Source organism: Squalius cephalus, assembly GCF_949319135.1.
Source record: "Squalius cephalus genome assembly, chromosome: 2".
In the NCBI taxonomy this organism is placed as follows: Eukaryota; Metazoa; Chordata; class Actinopteri; order Cypriniformes; family Leuciscidae; genus Squalius; species Squalius cephalus.
In genome coordinates, this window is record NC_137123.1 from 14,129,551 (window position 1) to 14,154,822 (window position 25,272).

Here is a 25,272-nt window from a genome sequence, read left to right on the forward strand (position 1 = left end):
AAGTTACATGGTTTGTCTAAAAGCCTATTAAAAACACCACATAGACATATAAACAACATTAAAAACTGGATTTTCACCACAGGGGGACTTTACTGAATGTGCTTTTTTTATTATTGAAGAGGGCAGAAAATTGGGTTTTATGGTAATAAACTGAAATCTAACGTCCACGCAATACATGTAACGTGTGATATGAACATCAGCGATTTATTTTCGAGTTAATCTTTGACAGCCTTTTAGGGAGATCTCGAGGCGGAACGGGATCATTGGTGTCGAGGGCGTTCAGGAGAGTTTAACTCGTTGCGCGTGTTTACTTCCGGCGCAGACCGGAAGCTTCAGCTGGTTTCTGGAGGTGACCGAATGGCAATGTGAAGAATTGATTTGCTTTCTGCATTATAAGCGGTACTGTAGTTCTCTGTAGCTGGACGTTAAGCAGTTTTGCAGTCAGAGGTGATATTCTGCGTTGAGGATGGGGTCTCATCTCGTGCGGAGCTACATCACGGAGAGGGACGTGACACCGGACCCGCGGAAGCCGTCAGAATATGACCCGACTCTGGGCTTCGGCGAGCGGAAGGAGAGAGGTGACACGACCGCTCAAACACACACTTCATCCGCGCGTTTCACACACTCTCCCTCAACGGCAGGGTTTATTAACTCTCTAAATATGAACCGCGAGTCTTTAGGTCCTCAGAATGACTCTGAACTTCAGATATGCCACTAAATGTGTCTGTCTAGTTATGAGTTATGAGTGTTTGTAGGGTTGGTGTCATTACAACTCAACTTCATGTAGAGTTGACTAAAGAACATTGTTTCCAAAACACACAATGCATTTGCAGTTTTATGTTTATAAACTTATTGTGATGCATGTTTTTCAGTCATACATAAAAGAAAAAGGTTAGATTTCTGAACTCTGCATTCAAACTCTAGTTTATTATTAACCATTTGTGTCTATTAGATTTCATTTAAATGATTATTTAAAAAGCTTTTATTTATCCAACTCGACTTACAAATGATGAGAATAATATAATCACCATATATCTATTCATTGTGAAAACAATTTGTTATTCAGACAAATTGTTAAAGTGTGGCTAGCCATGAAACGAGCAACATTGGTTTAAAGATTGAATTGATTTTATTCATGATGATTGTATATAAACCTGTTTTTTTTGTGTGTATTTTACACGCATTGTTTATTAATACTATCACAGAGATCTTACCTCTCATTTCATGCACTGACACATATATGCAAACATTACGTGTATTAGTTTGTTAAAACGGTGTAATCCAAATGGATGGATATTTTACATGCAATTCAAATATACAGTCAAAGCAACATTTATTCAGACACCTTCAACATTTCTCACATTATCACAGTTTATTCGCTATAGTTTAGAAAGTGGTAATAAAATATGAGAAGAACTCAGAGTTATTAAATCAGGGGATATTTCAGTGGTTTTGTCCGTCCTTCTGTTAGACTGTCTCATAAATGAATTATGTAGAATATCTGTCAGCTGTTAAATTTAACTACACAATTAGATAATACCAGTTTAGCTCAACCAGTTACCAAGCAATGCTTCATTTAGTTCAGTCTGTGTGTGAAAAGGTCCATTAGCAATTAAAGAAAAAAACACTGAAGAAAACATGATCAGGTCAAAGAGTCGGAATAAGTTTTTGTTCCAAATTTGTATAATTTTACTGGTAGTCACTGTATGAAGAATATTTTTATATAATATGTCACAGTTTCAAACATTTTCCCCCTTTGACTCCAGGTAATATCTTGTTCACTGCTCCTGTCATGTAATAAAACGGGCTGTAAAGTTGAACACACTCTATGATTATTCCAGCTTGTGTTGTGTTGTTTCTCAGTGATGCTGGCGTCGCAGGAGCAGATGAACCAGGCCATGTTGCCGGTGCAGCAGAGAGATTACTGCGCACACCACCTCATCAAACTCATGAAGTGCAAGAGGGACAACTTCCCCAACTTCCTGGCCTGCAAACACGAGCGGCACGACTGGGACTACTGTGAACATCAGGAGTAAGAGACCCTGCGCTCACACACACACACACACACACACACACACACACACACACACACACACACACACACACACACACACACACACACACACACACACACACACACAGTCTGGTCATTGGACTGTTATATGAAGAAGTGCCACTGGTTTTAAACTGATTTCTAATCTGAAAAATCTGCCTTTGAAAGTTCGTTTGGTTCCAAAAGTAATACTATTAACTTCTGCTCACACTAAATTATCATAGATTAATTTAAAGAGCAACATTTGGTAACACTTTATTTTACAGTGTTACATGTACTTACTATAGTAATAACAGTAATTTATGCATAATTAGATGCAACTAACCCTCAACCAGACCCTAATCCTACCCTAACCCTATAATAAATACATGTAGTTTATTATTACTCAGTACTTAACCTTAATTGGTCATTACTGCAAAAAAAAGTCATTGGAAACGGTCTGAGAGTGAGTGGAGTTCAGCTAGTCAATGTGTCCCTGGCTTTAGAAGAGCAATATTATTATCATAACCCTGAATAAAAAAATATTGTCTTATTTTTTATATATACACTACCGTTCAAAAGTTTGAGGTCAGTAAGATTTTTAATGTTTTTTAAAGAAGTATCTTCTGCTCACCAAGGCTGCATTTATTTGATCAAAAACAATAATAAAAAAAACAGTAATTTTGTGAAATATTATGACAATTTAAAATGACTGTTTTCCATTTTAATATATTTTAAACTGTAATTTATTCCTGTGATCAAAGCATCATTACTCCAGTCTTCAGTGTCACATGACCCTTCACAAATCACTCTAATATGATGATTTGATGATCAAGAAACATTCATTATTCAATGTTTTCAATCATATTCTTTGATGAATAGAAAGTTCAAAAGAACAGCATTTATTTAAAATAGAATATTTTCTAACATTATAAATGTCTTCACTGTAACTTTTGATCAGTTTAACTCATCCTTGATGAATAAAAGTATTGATTTATTTTATTTCTTTCCCCCAAAAATAAAATTAAAATTCTTACTGACCCCAAACTTTTGCAAGGTAGTGTTTAATGTTACAAAAGCTTTCCATTTCAGATAAATGCTGTTCTTTTTTACTTTCTATTCATCATAGCATAATGAAATAAAAATGTAAATAACTGTTTTCAACATTTATAATGATGATAAATGTTTCTTGAGCATCAAATCATCATATTAGAATGAGTTCTGAAGGATCATGTGACACTGAAGACTGGAGTAATGATGATAACAGGAATAAATTACACTTTACTGTATATTCTCATAGAAAACAGCTGTTTTAAATTGGAATAATATTTCACAATATTACTGTTTTTGTTTGTATTTTTAATCAAATAAATGCAGCCTTGGTGAGCAGAAGAGACTTCTTTTAAAAACATTAAAAATCTTACTGACCCCAAACTTTTGAACGGTAGTGTATATTTTTTATAATTATTCATTACTGCACACTGCATTTGTTTTATACTGATATTACTGAAGTTATCTGTTTTTAATGTATAAACGCTTAAATACTGATTCAGGCAAATTATCAGTGCTGGTACTACTCGACCTCAGTGCTGCATTTGACACTGTCGATCATAACATACTTCTAGACAGGCTGGAAAACTGGGTGGGGCTTTCTGGGATAGTCCTAAAATGGTTCAGGTCATACTTAGATGGGAGAGGTTATTATGTGAGTATAGGAGACCATAAGTCTGAGTGGACATCCATGACATGCGGAGTCCCTCAAGGCTCAATTCTTGCGCCACTCCTGTTCAACCTGTATATGCTCCCAATGAGCCAAATAATGAGAAAGAACCAAATTGCTTACCACAGCTATGCAGACGACACACAGCTCTACTTAGCCCTATCGCCTAACGATTACAGCCCCATTGACTCCCTGTGCCAATGCATTGATGAAGTCAAAAGTTGGATGTGTCAAAACTTTCTTCAGCTAAACAAAGACAAAACTGAAGTCATTGCGTTTGGAAACAAAGATGAAGTTCTCAAGGTGAACGCATACCTTCACTCTAGGGGTCAAACAACTAAAAATCAAGTCAGGAATCTCGGTGTGTCCCTAGAGTCAGACCTTAGTTTCAGTAGTCATGTCAAAGCAATAACTAAATCAGCGTACTATCATCAGAAAAATATTGCAAGAATTAGATGCTTTGTTTCCAGACAAGACTTAGAGAAACTTGTGCATGCTTTCATCACCAGCAGGGTGGATTATTGTAATGGACTCCTCACCAGCCTTCCCAAAAAGACCATAAGACAGTTGCAGCTCATACAGAACGCTGCCGCCAGGATTCTGAGCAGAACCAGAAAATATGAACATATCACACCAGTCCTCAGGTCTTTACATTGGCTCCCAGTTACATTTAGGATTGATTTTAAAGTATTATTACTGGTATATAAATCATTCAATGGCCTAGGACCTCAATATATTGCAGATATGCTCACTGAATATAAACCCAACAGATCACTCAGATCACTAGGATCACATCAGCTAGAAATACCAAGGGTTCACTCTAAGCATGGCGAGTCCGCTTTTAGCTATTATGCCAGCCGCAGCTGGAACCAGCTTCCAGAGGAGATCAGATGTGCTCCTACTGTAGTCACATTCAAATCCAGACTCAAAACACTTCTGTTTAGCTGTGCATTTACTGAATGAGCACTGTGCCAATGTTCGTCCGACTGTTTGTACTGTATTTTATTTTATTTTTCTAAACTGTTTTAATTATTCTTATTTCTTTTATTATTTTAATTTCTTCTATGTAAAGCACTTTGAATTGCCATTGTGTATGAAATGTGCTATATAAATAAACTTGCCTTGCCTTGCCTAATGTGAAATTTTAAGTAGGCCTACAATTGACATAGAAGAACCATTGTTTTCTTAGTGTAAAGGACATTTTAATAATCTGAAGATTATTTTCAAAATGAAAGAACCTTTTGTGCTCTTAAAAAGGTTCTCAATGGAACAATCAATGCCAACAAAGAACATTTATTTGAATGTGAACCACATTTCATTCTGTGGTATTTCACAGTGGTGTATTTCTGAAGATACGGTCGTCTTATTGAGTGTCTCCTCTTCTTTTTGCAGTTATGTGATGAGGATGAAAGAGTACGAGAGAGAGAGAAGACTGAACTTGAGGAAGAAGAGGATCGAGGCAAATGCTGCTTAAATATCCCGCTTCATTTCTCCATCATTTTCCCCTGTTTCTGTGTATATAAATGGCTCTCTCAATAATAAAGATTATCTTTGAGCTCTACAGAATGAGTCTTTGCTCATATGTGTGTGTCCCTGTGTGTTTTATTCAGAAAGACAACCAATCTAGCAGATTATCATAAAATGTTACGCATGAATTACAGTACACATTACCATCTGTAAATACTTGGACAAAATCACAAGACAATTACCCTTTTTTTTCTCTTTTATATAAATTGTTAGGTCAACAAAACTGTTCTGGGATCTGCAGTTTGCACCAAGTTTCCTTTAGCATGATTAAAACATGAATCACACACACAGCATGTCGGAGGTAAACTTCAGAGCTGAACGCAGGCGACTGTCTCTGATCCGTTCACTTCAGGACCTCTCGATCATCACAATGAATACAAGCAGAACTAAAGATCTTTACTGAAGTCACAGCCATCACATTATCAGTGCATATCCGAGATCTCACAAACACACACACTCAAAACACAGTAGCGGAGCACACACAGGCTACAGGCGGGGAACACTAGTGTGTTTAATGACTAGATGAGCGGACTCTAATGAAGAAACGTGCAGGTCTGGGGAAAATACTGCGCACAAAATGACCTCGCTTTCATGACAAGCACTTTTCCCTCCAAATATTTCATTATTGAAATGAAAATATATATATATATATATATATATGCAAATTTGTATATATATACTTGTATATGTATACTTACAGTTGTATTTCAAAAGTCACAGCTATTGAGAATTGAGGGTGTGCTTAGTTATGAAAACGACGTCGATTTTTGTCTTAAAATGTGCTCTTTTCTTTTGTGCAAAATATGAGTAACTTCTGATTGAATTCTGATGTGGACAGGCTTAGGACAGTTCTCATCAGTTTCCTCCTGATGTTAGAGATCAGGCCTGCAGGGGGCGATACAGCGCCATTAACATGAAGCTTGAGGTTCTGGATCTGAGCAGACTTTATTATTCAGAGTCAGTCCGTTCTAAGAGATGAGCGTGTGCGGTATAAAAGAGAGAGAAGAGAGGTTAAAAGACGGCGATGTCCTACAGGACGAAGGGCAGGATGGGCGAGCGGAGCGTGGGATAGTCCCGAAACTCCTTCAGGTAACTGCGGTGTTTCCCCTTCGCCCACACCGTCATCTGGATGAAGCCCACCAGCGTGAAGAAGGCCACGGGCAGACACTGGGTCATCAGGGTGAAGCCCAGCCACGAGCCCAGCTGCGCACACACACACACACCACAATAGGGCTGTCACTATATATCGCAATACAAAAATGCATCAATATGTATCGTGGATGATTCATCCAAAATTAAGAAAAGATTACTGTAAAAATAAACCAAGTTTTAAGAGTTTTAGTGTCAGTGCTACATTAAACTGCTATATATAATGTTGAATATCATGTGATCAAGACATGCTCACGCCACAAATCATTACAGACACACACTAATCGTTTGGGTGATTGTGACGTTATTTTCATGAGAGTTAAAGGAATTACATTTTTTTAAATGAAAATTCTGTCATCATTTACTCACCCTCAAGTTGTTTCAAACCTGTATGAGTTTCTCTCTTCTGTTGAACACAAAAAGATGATATTTGGAAGAATGTTGGTAACCAGACTTGTTTTTTTTTTCCTATGATGGAAGTCAATGGGTCCATCAGTTGTTTGGTTACTGACATTCTTCAAAATATCTTCTTTTGTGTTCAGCAGAAGAGAGAAACTCATACAGGTTTGAAACAACTCGAGGGTGAGAAAATGATGACAGAATTTTCATTTTTAAGTGAACTATTCCTTTAAGCATATTTCTCCCCCAATCCTCATTACTATAATGCAGAAAAAAAATAAAAATAATAATAATATATATTATGGGGGGGTTGGGTGATCATTACAATAATTATCCACATGAAATAATTATCATGATTTTTCACAATGCAAAAATATCTTAATGGTAATTTGCCTGTATGTAAGGCCATTTTTGTTTTTAGAATTTTAAGGAATTTCCTGATGTTTTTCGTGATCTTCGTGATCAATTAAGTAGCTTTTATAAACATGCCTTAAAAGCTTTCAGTTAAAACAGCTGAAACATGCATTTTAGTCTGGGACTAGCTTAACCCTGGTCTGTGAAGCGGCCAGAAGTGTTTTGTTTTAATGATACACTACTTTGGTCTTGTTGCTCATGCTGATCACTAACTTGATGAAACCACATTGGGAACCTCTGAGGTTGCCTATTAGCTGGAGGTTGCAGTAAGTTTGGGCCAAGTTAGACTGTAATACATTCAACCTGATCCAAAGTATAAATCTATGTCGAAGTCTAACTGTTATTATGTCTCAGCATAAAGCATCTGATTTATATGGAAGCTTGTTTCTGCCACAGAATAAAAAATAAAAAGGAAAAAGTCATAATTGTGAGATAAAAAGTCACAAGTGCGATTTTATATCACACAATTCTGACTTTATATCTCTCAATTGCGTGTTATAAAGTCAGAATTGTGAGTTATAAACATGCAATTCTGAGAAAAAAAAGTCAGAGTTGCGAGATAAAAAAAAAAAGTTTCAATTATCTTTTAAAATGTTTTATCCGGTGGCGGGAACAAGCCTCCACAGATTTAGGATCTTCATCAGAACACAGTTGTCAGTGAAAGGTCTGAACGTGTGTGTGAGAGCGCAGATCTTCCTGACCTCATAAGTGTAGTTGGGGCAGGAGACCAGCAGGAAGATCCAGGTAAAGGGGTTTTTAGTCGGATACGGGATCTTCCTGGTCTTAGATCCTGCAGAAGAGGAAAACACTCTTACTTATGGCAGACTCGATCTAATAATGAGCCGAGCAACAGATACAAACACTGCAAATGACATGTAAACATATGTTACAGAAAAGGTATAAGGTGTATACATAAAAATGTGTAAGTGTGAGTGGGTGAGTGATTGATTGAGTGAGTGTGTAAGTATGTGAGTGTGTGTGTAAGTATGTGAGTGTGTGTGTAAGTGTGTGTGTGACCAAAATCTCAGAGTGGGCTGTTACCTGGTGGTCTGAGATTTCTCAGGGCGATGTGGATGGAGAAGTTTCCGATCTGACAGAACTGTGGTCATAAAGAGATCATTAGTCTTGACCTCTGACCTGAGGTCTGTGTCATCACATGATCCTGTGAAAGAGCTGATCTTACCAGGAACACGATGAGGGCCAGTCTGATCTGCTGCTCTCCATAGACTGTAACGCAAACAAGAGCATGAGCCGTGAAGAACACACGTTTCAATCTCTGCTGACATCACGCCACCAGAGACTGCCAGTGTCATTTATAGATAAAACAATGAATGCATGTTTTGTATTTGTGTTTAAGCAGGGAACAGTATATGAAGGCTCACTGGGTGGCGTGTACAGCGGGTGGTTAATGTAATACGCCATCCAAGCTGCAAATCCCCAGTAGTATGTGCAGTTCTGCAAAAACACACAATGAAATGTCTTGATATTACTGCAAAGATCCGATAATATCTAAAAACATTACCGTGACAGGCTGAACAAGAAGATTGACATTTTATTAAAGTGCCCCTATTATGCTTTTTGGTATATTCCCTTTCATGTAGTGTGTAATTCAGCTGTTTGTTAAGTTTCAGAGATCACAGTGCAGATAAATTGAGTTATTTTCTCCTAAAAGAAAGACTGGGCCATCTGACCAATCAGAGCAGAGTAGACCAATCACAACAGACTGGGCCATCTGACCAATCAGAGCAGAGTAGACCAATCACAACAGACTGGGCCATCTGACCAATCAGAGCAGAGTAGACCAATCACAACAGACTGGGCCATCTGACCAATCAGAGCAGAGTAGACCAATCACAACAGACTGGGCCATCCGACCAATCAGAGCAGAGTAGATCAATCACAACAGACTGAGTCATCTGACCAATCAGAGCAGAGTAGATCAATCACAACAGACTGGGCCATCTGACCAATCAGAGCAGAGTAGACCAATCACAACAGACTGGGCCATCTGACCAATCAGAGCAGAGTAGACCAATCACAACAGACTGGGCCATCCGACCAATCAGAGCAGAGTAGATCAATCACAACAGACTGAGTCATCTGACCAATCAGAGCAGAGTAGATCAATCACAACAGACTGGGCCATCTGACCAATCAGAGCAGAGTAGACCAATCACAACAGACTGAGTCATCTGACCAATCAGAGCAGAGTAGATCAATCACAACAGACTGAGTCATCTGACCAATCAGAGCAGAGTAGATCAATCACAACAGACTGGGTCATCTGACCAATCAGAGCAGAGTAGATCAATCACAACAGACTGGGTCATCTGACCAATCAGAGCAGAGTAGACCAATCACAACAGACTGGGCCATCTGACCAATCAGAGCAGAGTAGACCAATCACAACAGACTGAGTCATCTGACCAATCAGAGCAGAGTAAACCAATCACAACAGACTGGGTTAATCTGACCAATCAGAGCAGAGTAGACCAATCACAACAGACTGGGCCATCTGACCAATCAGAGCAGAGTAGACCAATCACAACAGACTGGGCCATCTGACCAATCAGAGCAGAGTAGACCAATCACAACAGACTGAGTCATCTGACCAATCAGAGCAGAGTAAACCAATCACAACAGACTGGGTTAATCTGACCAATCAGAGCAGAGTAGACCAATCACAACAGACTGGGCCATCTGACCAATCAGAGCAGAGTAGACCAATCACAACAGACTGGGCCATCTGACCAATCAGAGCAGAGTAGACCAATCACAACAGACTGGGTTCATCTGACCAATCAGAGCAGAGTAAACCAATCACAACAGACTGAGTCATCTGACCAATCAGAGCAGAGTAGACCAATCACAACAGACTGGGTCATCTGACCAATCAGAGCAGAGTAGACCAATCACAACAGACTGGGTCATCTGACCAATCAGAGCAGAGTAGACCAATCACAACAGACTGGGTCATCTGACCAATCAGAGCAGAGTAGACCAATCACAACAGACTGGGTCATCTGACCAATCAGAGCAGGAAAGGAGGGGTTTAGAGGCCAAATCCTTGTTTGACACTTTGAGAAATGAGGTGATGCTGCTAAATATATTATGAGCATGTAAACATGGATGTATGTAAACCTACTGTAGGAGACCTCCAAAACAAAAATAGGAACATTTAAAATAGCATAATAGGGACACTTTAAGTGTACACACAAGCCGGAGTAAATCAAATACACACAACAGAAATTAGGCAAAATAGTGTATTAGTATGAAAAGTAACGATTAACTGCATAAATTCTTAAAAATCCATGAGAAATGTAAAAGTTTCTATATTTCTGGTTTATATATTCAAATCCACATATTTTTCTCTATATTAAGAATCGTGACTTGACTTGCGTGTCTGTGTGTGTGTGTGTGTGTGTGTGTGTGTGTGTGTATCTGAGCAGTCGTATATCTCATCTTGAAGATGACTTGACGTGTGTGTGTGTGTGTGTGTGTGTGTGTGTATCTGAGCAGTCGTATATCTCATCTTGAAGATGACTTGACGTGTGTGTGTGTGTGTGTGTGTGTGTGTGTATCTGAGCAGTCGTATATCTCATCTTGAAGATGACTTGACGTGTGTGTGTGTGTGTGTGTGTGTGTGTGTGTGTGTGTGTGTGTGTGTGTGTGTGTGTGTGTGTGTCTGAGCAGTCGTATATCTCACCTTGAAGTTGACTTGACGTGTGTGTGTGTGTGTGTGTGTGTATCTGAGCAGTCGTATATCTCACCTTGAAGTTGACTTGACGTGTGTGTGTGTGTGTGTGTGTGTGTGTGTGTGTGTGTGTGTGTGTGTGTGTGTGTGTGTGTGTGTGTGTGTATCTGAGCAGTCGTATATCTCACCTTGAAGATGTTTCGGAGAGGCATAGTCCCGTGTGAGAAGCGATGGACGAACAACGTTTCCAAAAGTCTCTTAACGTAGTGGAAGGAATGACACATACATGCCAAACTACAACAACAACACACTGAATTACCCATCAGCCCCCTGAAGCCGTTTCACTGTGGCAAAAACACACTAAACAAACATCTAAATGTCTTTCGGTTTGAAAATGACTTCATATGACTGTATTTTTATGACAGTTGCACACGTACATGGACCTTGTTGTGTATTTGTTGCTGTACTGTAAACACTTACTGTACGACCCAGTGTTTGCTGGTGGTGAAGTCATATTTAGGCGCATATATAAACGGGACTCTGAAGTAAAACATCAGATAAATCAGCAGAGGACCGGCGTACTCCGTCAGAAACACCTGAGAGAGAGAGAGAGAGAGAGAGAGAGAGAGAGAGGGGGGGGGGGGGGGGGGGAGATTTATTTACTATGCTACATATATGTTTTGTTAGTTTGTCTTAATATTTATATATAACATGTTAATGCTTTGGCAACATTGTGATACTCAGTAATGCTAATAAAGCTCATTTGAATTGTTCGAGAGAGTTAGAGAGTTAGTGACAGTATATATAAGCATTATAAGGTGTTCACGAGTTCAGTTCCTCTGCTGTCGGGAATCACGTTCATGTTTCCAGGTTATTAATATCTCATGCTCTCACACAGATAATGTGACAGACACTAAACGGGCCGGTTAAGAGAGACAGATTAACACACAGCCACGCACACACACACACACACACACTCACACACACACTCACACACTCACACACACACACACACACACACACACACACACACACACACACTCACACACACACTCACACACACACTCACACACACTCACACACACACTCACACACACACACACACACACACACACACACACTCACACACACACTCACACACACACTCACACACACACACACAGGCTGTCAGACGCTTTATTGAATTAAACGTGGATGAAAACTAGACTGGAACATGAACATACAAAACAGCTCAGTGACATTATCAGGTACAGATTTTGTGCTTTTGAATTTAATGCGAGTGTGAATATCATTTTGCGTGATCTTTATAGCCGTACTGAAAGCAACAATGAATAACTCTCCTCAGATCTTGTAAACTGTGAACTCAATGTGAACAATCAAGTGTCTTCTATGATAAAGAGTTCAGTTAGTCAGTGTGTGTCTTTAATCATGTTAAAATGGTGTAATATTTATATGATCATGTGCCTCTATCCATTTGGTTGAGTGCGCCACACGCTCTTCTGATTGGCTGTGATTTTTGATTGATTGATCATGTCTTGTAGTCATGTGACATCTGATATGGACACACACACTGCTAGTCGCTGGAGTGTTACTGCGTCGTGTCAGGTTATTACATGGCGTAAAGCTGCTCCTAGATCAACACACTTTACAACTCACAACTTTCAAAACTGCCTTATAAAGTTTTTGTTTTCTGAACATATTTTCTTTTGGAAAGACGTTTTGTCAGCGGAACACTATCGTGACTAATGTCTATGGTATGAGCTAATTTGCACAGTGTAGTGTGTATGTGTGTGTGAGTGAGTGTGTGCATGTGTGTGTGAGTGAGTGTGTGAGTGAGAGAGAGAGAGAGAGAGAGAGAGAGTATCTGTGTGTGTGTGTGTGTGTGTGTGTGTGTGTGTGTGTGTGTGTGTGTGTGTGTGTGTGTGTGTGAGTGAGTGAGTGTGCGTGTGTGTGTGTGTGTGTCTGAGTGAGTGAGTGAGTGAGTGTGTGTGCGTGCGTGTGAGTGCGCGTGTGTGTGTGTGTTTGTGTGTGTCTGAGTGAGTGAGTGAGTGAGTGTGTGTCTGAGTGAGTGAGTGTGTGTGTGTGGTTGTTTGAGTGTCTGTGCACGTGTGTGTAAGAGAGAACGAGTGTGTGAGAGAGAGAGAGAGAGAGAGAGAGAGAGAGAGAGAGAGTGAGTGAGTGAGTATCTGTGCGTGTGTGTGTGTGTGTGTGTGTGTGTGTGTATGTGAGTGAGTGAGTGTGTGTGTGTGCGTGCATGTGAGTGCGCGCGTGTGTGTGTGTGTGTGTGTGTGTCTGAGTGAGTGAGTGAGTGAGTGAGTGAGTGAGTGAGTGAGTGAGTGTGTGTGCGTGCGTGTGAGTGCGCGTGTGTGTGTGTGTGTGTCTGAGTGAGTGAGTGAGTGTGTGTGTGTGGTTGTTTGAGTGTCTGTGCCCGTGTGTGTAAGAGAGAACGAGTGTGTGAGAGAGAGAGAGAGAGAGAGAGAGAGTGAGTGAGTGAGTATCTGTGCGTGTGTGTGTGTGTGTGTGTGTGTGTGTGTGTGTGTGTGTGTGTGTATGTGAGTGAGTGAGTGTGTGTGTGTGAGGGAGTGAGTGAGTGTGTGTGTGAGTAAGTGAGTGTGTGTGTGTGTGTGTGCGTGCGTGTGTGTGCGAGCGAGTGTGTGTCTGAGTGAGTGAGTGAGTGAGTGAGTGAGTGAGTGAGTGTCTGTGTGTGTGTGTGTGTGTGTGTGTGTGTGTGTGTGTGTGTGTGTGTGTGTGTCTCACCGTGACCCAGCTGATCTGGGCTCCCAGGTCTCTGAAGTAGAAGGTTGCAGTGGTTCCCACCGGCAGATGCTGGAGAACGTCCTCATCCTTCAGGGATTTACCCTCTGCAACACAAGCCCATAATGCATCAGCACACGACCCCGAACCCTTCACCTATACAGGTGTACCACACAACAGAATCCATCCTTCCCATTCAACCCCTTCTTTAGGATTCTCCTCACCCGTTCATATCATAAAGTTCAGTCATAAACCCTCAGTCATCAGACTTCAGCAGTGTGCTCTGAAAACTGTCTCTAGTGCCGTCTAGTTAACTAATATTGATTTAGGTGTTAATCTCATACAAGTGGCCTGTGGTGTAGAAGTAAATGATGACACAGTGAGCAAGAGCTTTGACAGCATGAATCTCTTCTAACAGTAAATGTCAGCAGTCCGTCACTCAGTCGAGATTATGAACTCAAGGTTAATACGCACTGGGATCCAGACGAATGGACTGTCGGGCCGGATACCACTGAGGGTCTGAAACACACACGGAGAACACAGGACAACATTAACAGCACAGTCAAACACACATGCACACACTTCAGACTCACACTAGCTTTCAAAAGTTTGGGAAAGTCGGGAAATGTTTTTGAAAGAGTCTCTTATTCTCACCAAGGCTGCATTTATTTCATTAAAAATACAGTAAAAACAGTGAAATTGTGAAATATTATTGCAATTTTAAATATCTGTTTTCTATGTGAATATACAGTAAAGTGTAATTAATTCCTGTGATTAAAGCTGTATTTTCAGCATCATTACTCCAGTCTTCAGTGTCACATGACCCTTCAGAAATCACTCTAATATGATGATCTGATGATCAAGAAACATTTATGATTATTATCAATGGTGAAAGGGTTGTGTTGTTTAATGAAGTCTGGAAAGCGTGGAAGTGTTTTTTTCTTCAGTATTCTTTGATGAATAGAAAATTCAACAGAATATATTTGAAATTGCAATCTTTTGCAACATTATAAATGTCTTTTTTTGACCCATCCCAAACTTGTAAGCAGAAGTTAAAGCTGACTGAGGATCAGAGATCGATGTATACTCACGACTCTTGTGGAACATGGACTTGATTTCTCCGATAGTGGCATTGGGCTCAACCTGCCAATCAAACAAACACACAAACACTAGTCTTAGAGTGTGTGTGTGTGTGTGTCTGCATCGAGGGCTATATTTATCTACAATCCCCCAGCGATGTGGCGTTGGCGCAGCAGCTGTTCTGAGAGAGACAGACACTGACCGACTGACCAGATCTCCCAGAAACCCACAGGCCTCGCGCCGAGCTGGGAGATTCCAGACGCCGGCTGACTCTACAAGTCCTCCGAGAAACCGCTTTATCTAACGTTTGTGCGTTTTCTGTCAGTATTGCAAAATAACTACTGAATGTCAAACCAATTAAAAGCATAAATCGTTGAATTAAACCCAGTTTGTAACAAATACAGGGGACACGAGAGATTCCCTCTCTTTAAGGCCCCCAGAAATCAAAATGTACATTTTTTTTTTTAGATTTTAGTATGAATATGTGAGGCTTAAGGTTATGAATCAGCTGGTGTTTTCCAAAACATTGACAAAATTCACATTTAGGAGATATAAGCATTCAAAACTTCAGTCCCGTCACCGCGGACTTCAGCTGCTCATCACATCTTTTGTCCAATCAAATGCTCTCTAGAATCTAAAGCTCCGCCCCCTCTGCTGGAAACACCCCCTGGCCAAAGAGACTGTTGACACCACACAAAGCAAAATGTGTTGGAGGTGTGTGTTCAGTTGCTCGAGTTTTCCAGCTGTACTTTGGTTACGAATGAAATGGCTGGATTATAATCACACCTCTACTATTGAATCCAAAGTATCTTCGGCGCTCGGATTCGCGTCCATGGTGCGGTCAAGTACGACCTGCAGTCTCTGAGGGAAACTAAATGCTATTGGCTATTTGAAAAAGGGGGAGGAGCCAATCAATATGTCCCGCCTTAGCTTCCTGTTTCAGTGTAAATTTCATCATCGCATCAAACAAAGCTGCGCGTTTCAAGACACTTCAGTGGGAATTTAAACACTCCAAAAACGTAATGAATGAACAAGTAAGACCTCAAAATGTGCTCAAATGCACTTATGAAAACTCCTGCTCAAGAAATGTCTGTGATTCTAAATAAAACAACATTGGTGCTTTAATGAAAGACTTTTTACTTGCAAAAAGTGGCATGATTTTATTGATTTTTTTGCATGGAAAGTAGCTTTTGAAGTAGAAGTCTAGAGGCCAAATAAAAACCACCACTGACGCCTCGTGGAGTTTGTTTTGACACGTTTTGAGCGGGACACTTCAGAAACGGATTTAAACCAGACAATGAAATGGCATGTATACAGTACAGAACCACACGTGTTTTCATATCATTATAAAGTGATTAATTTGTTGACTAGTTCCTGCATTAGTGGAGGACTTCAGTGTGTTTGCCTTCGAGGCTGAGAGGGCACTAACATTAGTAGTACATAAAGCGGTAAAAACAATGTGACAAAAACTCACGCAAGCCCGACCCAAATGTTTAATGTCACGATTATTACCATCTATTTGCATTATATCCATTTGTTCATGTAATGTACATAGGAGTCTAATTTCAATGATATGGCCTTTGTTTAGATATAAAGATGGCCATCTTTAAGCATGACTGTTTGGATTTATATGAAATGATAACACTTTAAGGTTAATACAAATATTGTTAATTTGTTGATTTCAACATTTACTAATACTTTTTTACTTTTGAAAGTGTGTCTCTTAACATTAGATAGTGCACTATAAGCTAACACGAATGATCAATGTATCATTCATATTTTTATATTTTAAAATTCAGTTTTTAAATTTTTGTAATAAAGTTCAGCACTATTTTGCGTGCAATGCTTGTTTTCATTCAGTTTCCATCAGTTGATTAATCGGTGCCGACCTAGTTATGGTTAAACTCCACTACCGGTCGCCCTCTCCTGTGAAGCACCTCGAGTAAACTCTGTGCCATTCACTGAGAATGTTAGCATTTATAGTAAATATAGGTAACACTTGACAATAAGCTTTCATTGGTTAACATTGGTTAACATGAACTAATAATGAACTGCACGTATACAGCATTTGTTAATCTTTGTTAATGTTAATTTCAACATTTACTAATACATTATTAAAACCAAAGGTTGTATTTGTTAACATTAGTTAATGCACTGTGAATTAACAAACATCAACAAACAATGAACAGCTGTAGTTTTATGAACTGACATTAACAAAGATAAATAAATACAGTAACACATGTATAGCTCATGGATAGCTCATGTTAGTTAATACATTAACTTATGTTAACAATTGAAACCTTATTGTAAAGTGGTACCTATATAGTAATGTATTAAAGCATCTTCTTGAGCTTATCATTTCTTTCCCGCCAAAAACCTTAAATTCATCAGTTCATCATCATCATCAGTTCATCATCATCATCGCAGGCTGGCATTCCACAGTGACATCACAACACCAGTAGCCAATGACATCACAGTGGAAGCGGCAGTTAATCCGAGGACATACGGGTGCAATCCTCGATAATCCTCCTGACATTCTGGAGGCCTCATTACAGGGACGACTACAGCAAGACCCCGAAACACACACCCTGAGCCCGTTCCTATAGACAAGACGACACTCCAGGGATGAGCACGTCACATTTCACACACCCTGAGCCCGCTCCTATAGACGGCACCACTCTAGGGATGAGGACGTCACATTTCACAGTGGGAAAAAGGGCTTCATTCATTTGAGAATAATCATGAGAGAAGAAAGTGAATTGACTGAGGCTCACGGTTACAGGGTAACGAAGCATCTAGACATGGGTAGTTGAAATATGACACTGATTTGGAAGATTTATAGGTTAAAATTGTGAGGCAAAGTACATAATAGATTGATTTCCATTTCTATTGAGTTAATCAAACATTTTTAATTCAATTTTAATGCATTATTATCGTTAACTAAAACTAACACCATAAAAAAATCATTTTTGTTTCTTAAAATAAACGTCAACTGAAATATAATATAAAAAAAAAATACTTTTTTTTTAAAGTTAGGTGCTAATTTTGTATAGTCGAGGTACTACTGTAACAGAAGTTCATAAAAAATTTATGCACACATTAAAAAATAAAAATAAATAAAAAAAGTAATAAGAGTGTCCAAAAACAACAACAAGTAAATGACCAAAACTTTCAAAAGAACACATATATAAAAATGTAAATAAAAATCATAATAGTGTATTAATTATAAAGTAATATAACACTGCTGCGGCATATTATTGTTAACTAAATCTAACACCATACTAAATAAAAAAAATTGTTGCTCAAAATAAAAATTAACTGAAATATAATATTAAAAAAATTTTAAAATTTTTTTTAGCTAGGTGCCAATGCAACATTTCTCATTTTTGGTGTAGTTTAAGTCGAGGTACTACTGTAATAGAAGTTCATAAAACTATACACATATAAAAAATAAAAATAATAATAATAATAAAAATGGCCAAAAAACTACTAAATTACTAAAACTTTAAAATGAAAACAAATATAAAAATAAAAATGAATTCAAAAATATTAACAAAAATCATAATGCCGTTTTAATGATGATGTAAAATAACAAATAAAAATATAGCTGCAAGCAGCAATTACCGGGGCCAAGCAGAATAAGACGACAAGACATGCCAACATGTCTGAAAGTGTCAGACCAACTGCAACAATGAGCAATTAAAGACATTTAACCCCCTGAGGTCGGCTATCGCGCCGGCGCGATAGGCTCGTTTTTTTCCGTATGAGTGCAAAAAAAAAATAAAAAAAAAATATTAATTTTTATCTTATATGCTTGTGTTATACATCAATCAATCCTGTTTAGTGTGTATTTTTTTTGTGTATGCTCATAATAAAAACAAAGTGTTGTGCTTTTCGCCAAATAAAGAAAAATAAACATGATGCGAGTTCTGCCTACTCTCCGTCAGTGAAGTCAATTCTGAAACGCGTCCGAAAATGAACTGTAACTCAGCGAATACTCAGTCAATCAGGCATACAGTCACACAGGCATGAAGCTTGAATTATCTTCTTTCAAATGAAGTAATTTTTATAAAAAACAAATATTCACAGTTTATATAATATGTATGTAAAGAGAGAGATGTCAGTCGTTCTCATCTCAGCTAATTAAGTTTTAATGTGACTCCGCCTACGGAGACCGCGCTATTCAAACGCAAATGTGAGGCGATCCATACAAACCTGTGAAACGCCCACATCAGCTGGAAAAGGCCGGTGAAACACTGGATGCGTGGCGTTGTCTCAGCTGCGTGGCGTGTCCGTTTTTATTTCGGCTCCCATGTTAACAGTTTAGAGTTTGCATACTGCCTGTGTGAGACGCGCGTCTCAGGCGCGGCACGAGCCGCGTGGAAAACGCGTGCATTCTAGAAATAGAACCGACGCCTATTTTTCACGCGACACGCAAGCGTCTTGGAAGCGTTTCCATGCAAAATTGAATAGGAAAATCTGTTTATTTGTCATTTTGACATGAATACATATTAATAAATGTCCTTTTGATGTTTAAAATTGTCTAGGTTTTGACATAAATGCAAATATAAATGTAATTTTTCAAAATATGATCGATTTTCAAATACTGCTGTATTGAATTAACAGCTTTTAGCAAACTCTATTGCTATACTGAGATGAGGAATATATACTGTATGTGTTTAGTCAAAAATAAAGTCATCAACTAACTAATGAATCCTTTACTTTGAAATACGTATGATAAAATGTATACTTTAGTTTTGAAAGACGTTGACTAGTTTTGAAAAGATTATAAAGTATGTATGTGCATGCATATATGTGTGTGTGTGTATATATGAAGAGTTCAGATGCAAAAGCCTCTAAATGCCATCTGAATTTTTCTCCTAGAATGATCATTTTTATGAAGCTTGTATATTTAAGTTAGCTATAGTGACACACCTGAATGAATGGCTCATTAAGTATTGTAGTCTCACCAGGTGTGAACTACTACATATGCATGATGCTGTTGGAGCGTTTACGCCCCATCCGCATATTGGCTTTCCAAACTAAAAGTGTTTCACAAAACTAAAATCAATGTATCGTTTTTTTGTGAATGATTAGGCAGGATGATTTTCATATCATTTTGAAGAAAAAACACTAGGCGATGAAATCCATTAGTCAAAAGTCTTATTGCCACATATTTAGTATGTGTTTTGTGGCCTTATTTCAGAAACTTTAATTTTTAGTTTTTTCGATAACCATGCATAAACATTATTCTCTCAAAAATGAAAACATGTACATACATATGGCTCACATATTATGGAAGTCCTGTTTGTGCTATATAGAGTGAATTTACACCTTTGCCATTAATATGTTTATAAGCAACTGAAAAAAGCACAAATGTCAGGGCATGTCAGAACATCTCAAGGACCCCAAAAACACCCCAGACCCCAGAGGGTTAAAGAGGATTTCAGGCGAAATGGCTGAAAAATCATGTAAAAAGTGATTCAAAATATGATTTAATGGATTGTCACTTTTGACCAAAAGGTGGCGCTGTTACGAAATTGATGTGGTGTGGTCAGAGTAAGGAGACAGTGACACATACAAAGTTTTGTGTCAATATGTCGAGGCATTGCAGATATAAAGCCTGAATAGTCATTTTGGCATCATGCCTCAACTTTGCTGCTGTGCTATACGAAAACGGTTTCATCAATCGACACGAAATCCATAACATTTTGTCGGCACAGTCTGGAGATGATACGATTCGATTTTGGTGAAAATCGGACAAACGGTCTAGGAGGAGTTCGAAAAAGTAGGTTTTGAATGAAAATCAAGATGGCGGACAGGAAGTTTGGCCAAATAAGGAAAACTTGGTATCTATGTTCTCGGCTTGACCCAAGGAATCTATTAAGACCCGTGGCATTTCAATAGCCAGATTTATTCAAAAGTTATTAGCCTTTTTGGAAATTTTGTTATAACTTTTGACCACTAGGTGGCGCTGTCTTGAAATATTTTGGTTGCCTTCAGGGGATGGTGCTGATGACACAATCTGAGTTTCGTAATATTACACCAATGCATTTGTTTAGTATAGCATTTTATTTCACAAAACTGTATTGAGGTCAATGGGAATTTCATATTTTGTTCAATTATAGCGCCACCAAGAGGCTCAGTCCCACAATTTTTTTTATGTGTCCTCAGAGTGAGCCCATACATATATGTGTCGATTTTGGTGCAAAAATCTCAATTTGCTTCGGAGTTATAGACATTTATATGAAAAAACACGTAAAAAATGACTGACACACGACTTTGATTGAATATTACTACCCCTAAACATCAATATTTTCGCATTTGGGCATTGGCGTATAGCTATCGACCTATGTTTCCAAACTTCTGACGGTGGTTTCGTCTCGATCGGACAAACGGTTTCGAAGATATAGCCTACTGTTTTTTAAGCGCTAAATCACAACGCTACACAAACCGTAAGGCAAAACCTAGCATGTTTGGTATCGTTGGACTCGGCAACGATTCAGGAGTCTAATGAGATGAGTTTCGTGAAAATAAGTCGATCACACCCAAAGTTATAAGCATTTTTAAAAAAAAAATCACCACTAGGTGGCGCTGTTTCGAAACTTCTCACACTCCTTCAGGACATCGTGTTGATGACCCATACCAAGTTTCGTAACAATCCGTTTGTGCGTTCTTAAAATACAGCATTTTAGAACAAAATTCAAAATGGCCGACAGTCAAAATGGCCGATATGGCAAAATTGGATATCAGTCGACTCGGCATGTCGCCCTGAATCTATCAAGACCAATTTTATGATTTTTGGACAAACTGTTCAGAAGTTATAAGCAAAAATAGCCATTTTTCATATCTCCGGACCAGTAGGTGGCGCTGCGCCGAAACGCAGCATGTAGCCTCAGGTCATGCTTGTGACTACATGTACCAAGTTTGGTCTGAATACGATAAACCGTTGCGGAGATACAGCCTTACGACTGTTTTTGCTAGCGCTACGTAAAATGTATTCGTGCGTTTATCGAAAACGGTTTGACGAATCAATTTGAATTCCATAACTTTTGGTCAGCACTGCCTGAAGATGATCTGGTTCAATTTTCGTGCAAATCGGACAAACCGTCTAGGACGAGTTCGAAAAAGTAGCTTTTTCAGAAAATTCAAAATGGCGGCCATATTTATATGACGGAAAATGACGTCATAGGGTGCAATCGAATCGGCATGAGCTCAGGAATCAGAGGAAAAAAGAATTTTGTTGATTGGCCTTACAGTTCAAAAGTTATTAGCAAAATAAAAGTGAAACTTTGGACAGGTGGTGGCGCTAGAGGGAATGACTTAGAAACACAAAAATTGGTGTATTTAATGTTGGGACTGTCCTCTATCAGAATGTCAAACCAAAACAACTTTCCCGCAATCGGTTCTATAGGCTACCATAGACTCCCAGTCGGAAAAATGAAGAATAATAATAAGAACGGGAACAGATACAATAGGTGCCTCCGCACCTTCGGTGCTTGGCCCCTAACTTTCAAAGCACAATCATCTCATGCTGTCTTTTAATTAATATGAGGTTGTAAACGTGCATGTGCATAATTATGCAATGGTTTTAGACGGGGTAATGCATGTCAAATATCAGAAAGGAGGTAAAAGTGTTTCCTACCTTGTCCAGGAAGCAGAGCTTGTCCTTCGTCTTGGCGTCCAGAATCTCCACCTCGAAAAAGACCACAGCTTTCTTAGTCTTTTTAGCGGGTTTGCGTTTGGCCGGGACGGGGAGGCCGGGTAGGGCTCCCGTGGCCCCGTTCTGAGCCTTTTTGGGCAGCGTGGCCTCTAAAGCCAGGGTATCCATACTGTCCTGCTTTCTTTACCCACTCTCTCTGAGTTCACTTCTTTCCTCTCTTAGTCCCTCTCTAACCTCCAAAACGAGTGCAGGACTTTCTGGAAAGCGTGAGGTTTAATGTCAGCTGTGGAAATAAATCTGTCTGTCTGAGCCCCCACCCCTCTCTCTCTCTCTCTCTCTCTCTCTCTCTCTCTCTCTCTCTCTCTCTCTCTCTCTATCTCTATCTCTCTCTCTCCCACCCTCTCCCTCTCTCGACCCTCCCCTTTCTCTCTGTTTTTTTTTTTTTTTATAGCACTTTTCTGGGTACTCAAAGCGCTTTAAATAGAACGGGGGGAATCTCCTCAACCAAAATGTTGTCGTCCCCCTCTTGTTCATCTACACGTTTGGCCCCCAACCCTCCTAAAAACCCACCCACAAACAAGTAAACAAAACTTCTCTCTCTACATGCACCTTATTCTCATTTCTCCCTCTTTTTCTTCTGAACCTCCAGAGGAAACGTGACCCCCTCCCCAGTCATCCCAATATGTGCTAATTATAACTCGCCTTATGGATGCACACATGAACACACACAGGAGTGTAACAGAGCCCAGCCATGCCCTCATCTAGAGACCAGAACCAAGGTTTACACAAACAGATTATTTACAGAATTATGATTTTAGTTATGCACCATTGCATTGGGGTATGTCTGCCACTGCCAGTACAATGATAATGTAAAAAAATAAAAATAGGTTCAAGTGGCAGTCATTCTTACTTTTGTCATCAAATTAGGCCAATGTACGTTTTTATGTAACTGACTTTAAAAAGTTATGAACAGACTTAAAGAAAAAAATAATAATTAATAACTGACTTGACTTATGCAATCGGTCCTTGGCTATATTTCAGCCCAAAAATCAACAGGAAAAAAATATTTAGATATAAGAAATTAGCTTGCTACGTTGCATTATTATTATTTTTTTGACAATTAAGCAAATCTCCAATTCTGACTATTTGAAATTATGATTCGATTTTTTTATATATAATTTAATTTTTAATACATTTATTTGTCATTTGTAAAACCAGAATACATATATGTCACTATGTAAAAAAAAAAAAAAAAAAAAAAAAAAAAAAAAAAAGCATTTTCTATTTCGCGGTAAAAAAAAAAAAAAACACACACACGTTGATTTCCGTTGTTTATCTGTTCTGAGCCGCACTATTTTAGGGAGGGGAGAGATAGATTATTAATAACTTGGAAGGGCATGAGCAGATGACACTGAAGGAAAAGCCCACTGCCACTGAGAGAAACCCCAACTGAAAGCGAACTGCGAGGAATAAACCAACATTAAATGTAGTAGTTTGAGGAGAAATACAGCAGCACTAACGTTACACACAGGAGGAGACCGCAGGAGCGACCGTTACAGAAAAGCACGTGAGTGGCTTTCGCGCGCTTCAACATCGACATTAACCAATTAATTTTTTATCTCTAATTAATCGTATGCGTTGTGTTGTGTTGGTTTTATTCCCCTCTTTGATGTATTAGTAACTTAATTATGATATATTATATGTTTATGTCCCAGAGAGATCTTCAAGCCTTCTGGCGCCCTCCTGTGGACATCCTGCAACATCGCTTATGTCAGTTTTATCAACAAGACTTTGACCGAACGGGTCATACTACATGTTCAATGTACAAGAAAGTGTTACATCAGCATTTAAAATATCCTTAACGATTTTTACGTAAGCCCTATATCTTCATCGGTCAGGACTGATGTGCACAAATAGTAAATTCACACCGAAACATACAACTACTTCCGGGCTTATGGAGAGAGCTGTGACTTCAGTCCCACATGATGAACAAGTCCGTCCTGTTACAGCGCATGTGTTTTTGGTCAGATATCACAACTTAATCGTGTTTATTGAAACGCTGAATGATAGTGAATACACGCGTGCAAGCGAGGTTTCTACGTTTGTGAAAGGCCATATTTTATACTCATCTCGAGGACAAATTGAATTGCAATAACCACCTCATATGTTGCAATCATTGCACATATTGTGTCGTAATATATGGGACAGGGGTTGTTTCAGATTCTGCTGAGATGCGGTGTAACCCTAACCCTAACCCTAACCCTAACTCTCTGGGTCGAGGAGAGCATTCACTGCAAACTACCTTCCCACCCCTGCTTCAGGACCGTCCAGTATGCATTTCTGTGTGTGTGTGTATTGTCCGATTCATAATTCCACATACCGATCAGTTTTGTCCTATTAGGCCGAGGTGCTTGTCACACACTAGCGTGCTCTCTAATCTGCAACCTCAGTGATGTGTGTTTATAGTTCATTCATTTTCACACGGCACGATCATCTCCTCATCTCAACCTCATCATCATCTGAGACCTGAACGCCTGAACAATGAGAACTGAAAATCAGGAGCGATATCTTACCTCGTAATGCTTCATTGTTGCAGTTTGAATTGCTTATCCCAGCAAGGTGAGAGACAGGCACGAAGTCCAATCAGGAGGAACGGAAGATGCCGCACATCCAATGGGAACAGAGTGGTGAGCGATTTCCAACAAACACGAAGAGCTGCGCTTGAGACTGTCATTGGTGAGACGCACCAGAGCCGCCTGACCTAGTAACCAATGAGAATCCGAGGAGACACAAGAAGCGTTGAACTAGCATTAAGCGCCGCCTAGTGGTGATGTGAGGCT

The 25,272-nt window shown here is 39.2% G+C and overlaps 2 protein-coding genes across 3 annotated transcripts; one reads left to right on the forward strand and one right to left on the reverse strand.

Moving 5' to 3' along the window:
* The first annotated feature begins 285 nt into the window (after positions 1–285).
* On the forward strand, positions 286–5,334 carry ndufb7 (NADH:ubiquinone oxidoreductase subunit B7). The gene is made up of 3 exons (XM_079861670.1): positions 286–578; positions 1,864–2,032; positions 5,145–5,334. The coding sequence occupies exons 1-3, from the start codon at positions 467–469 to the stop codon at positions 5,224–5,226; spliced, it is 363 nt and encodes a 120-aa protein (XP_079717796.1). The 5' UTR covers positions 286–466; the 3' UTR covers positions 5,227–5,334.
* Positions 5,335–5,461: 127 nt separating this feature from the next.
* tecrb (trans-2,3-enoyl-CoA reductase b) lies at positions 5,462–25,133 on the reverse strand. Of its 2 annotated transcripts, none has more exons than XM_079861250.1 (12): positions 25,006–25,133; positions 22,415–22,689; positions 14,781–14,832; positions 14,164–14,208; positions 13,693–13,796; positions 11,416–11,531; positions 11,124–11,229; positions 8,624–8,696; positions 8,425–8,468; positions 8,283–8,340; positions 7,943–8,031; positions 5,462–6,482 (listed from the first exon to the last, which is right to left on the reverse strand). In XM_079861250.1, the coding sequence occupies exons 2-12, from the start codon at positions 22,598–22,600 to the stop codon at positions 6,309–6,311; spliced, it is 1,047 nt and encodes a 348-aa protein (XP_079717376.1). In that variant the 5' UTR covers positions 22,601–22,689; positions 25,006–25,133; the 3' UTR covers positions 5,462–6,308. The 2 variants fall into 2 exon arrangements, with proteins under 2 accessions (XP_079717376.1, XP_079717377.1); XM_079861251.1 differs by having other exon boundaries at positions 22,415–22,465; positions 25,006–25,129.
* Positions 25,134–25,272: the final 139 nt, after the last annotated feature.

Coding starts and splice junctions, on each gene's coding strand:
- ndufb7 (XM_079861670.1), top strand. CDS start 467: ATGGGGTCTCATCTCGTGCGGAGCTACATCACGGAGAGGGACGTGACA. Junction 579..1,863: donor CGGCGAGCGGAAGGAGAGAG/GTGACACGACCG, acceptor GTTGTTTCTCAG/TGATGCTGGCGTCGCAGGAG. Junction 2,033..5,144: donor GACTACTGTGAACATCAGGA/GTAAGAGACCCT, acceptor TTCTTTTTGCAG/TTATGTGATGAGGATGAAAG.
- tecrb (XM_079861250.1), bottom strand. CDS start 22,600: ATGGATACCCTGGCTTTAGAGGCCACGCTGCCCAAAAAGGCTCAGAAC. Junction 11,532..13,692: donor CCCAGATCAGCTGGGTCACG/GTGAGACACACA, acceptor TCTCTCTCTCAG/GTGTTTCTGACGGAGTACGC. Junction 8,697..11,123: donor CTCTCCGAAACATCTTCAAG/GTGAGATATACG, acceptor GTGTTTTTGCAG/AACTGCACATACTACTGGGG.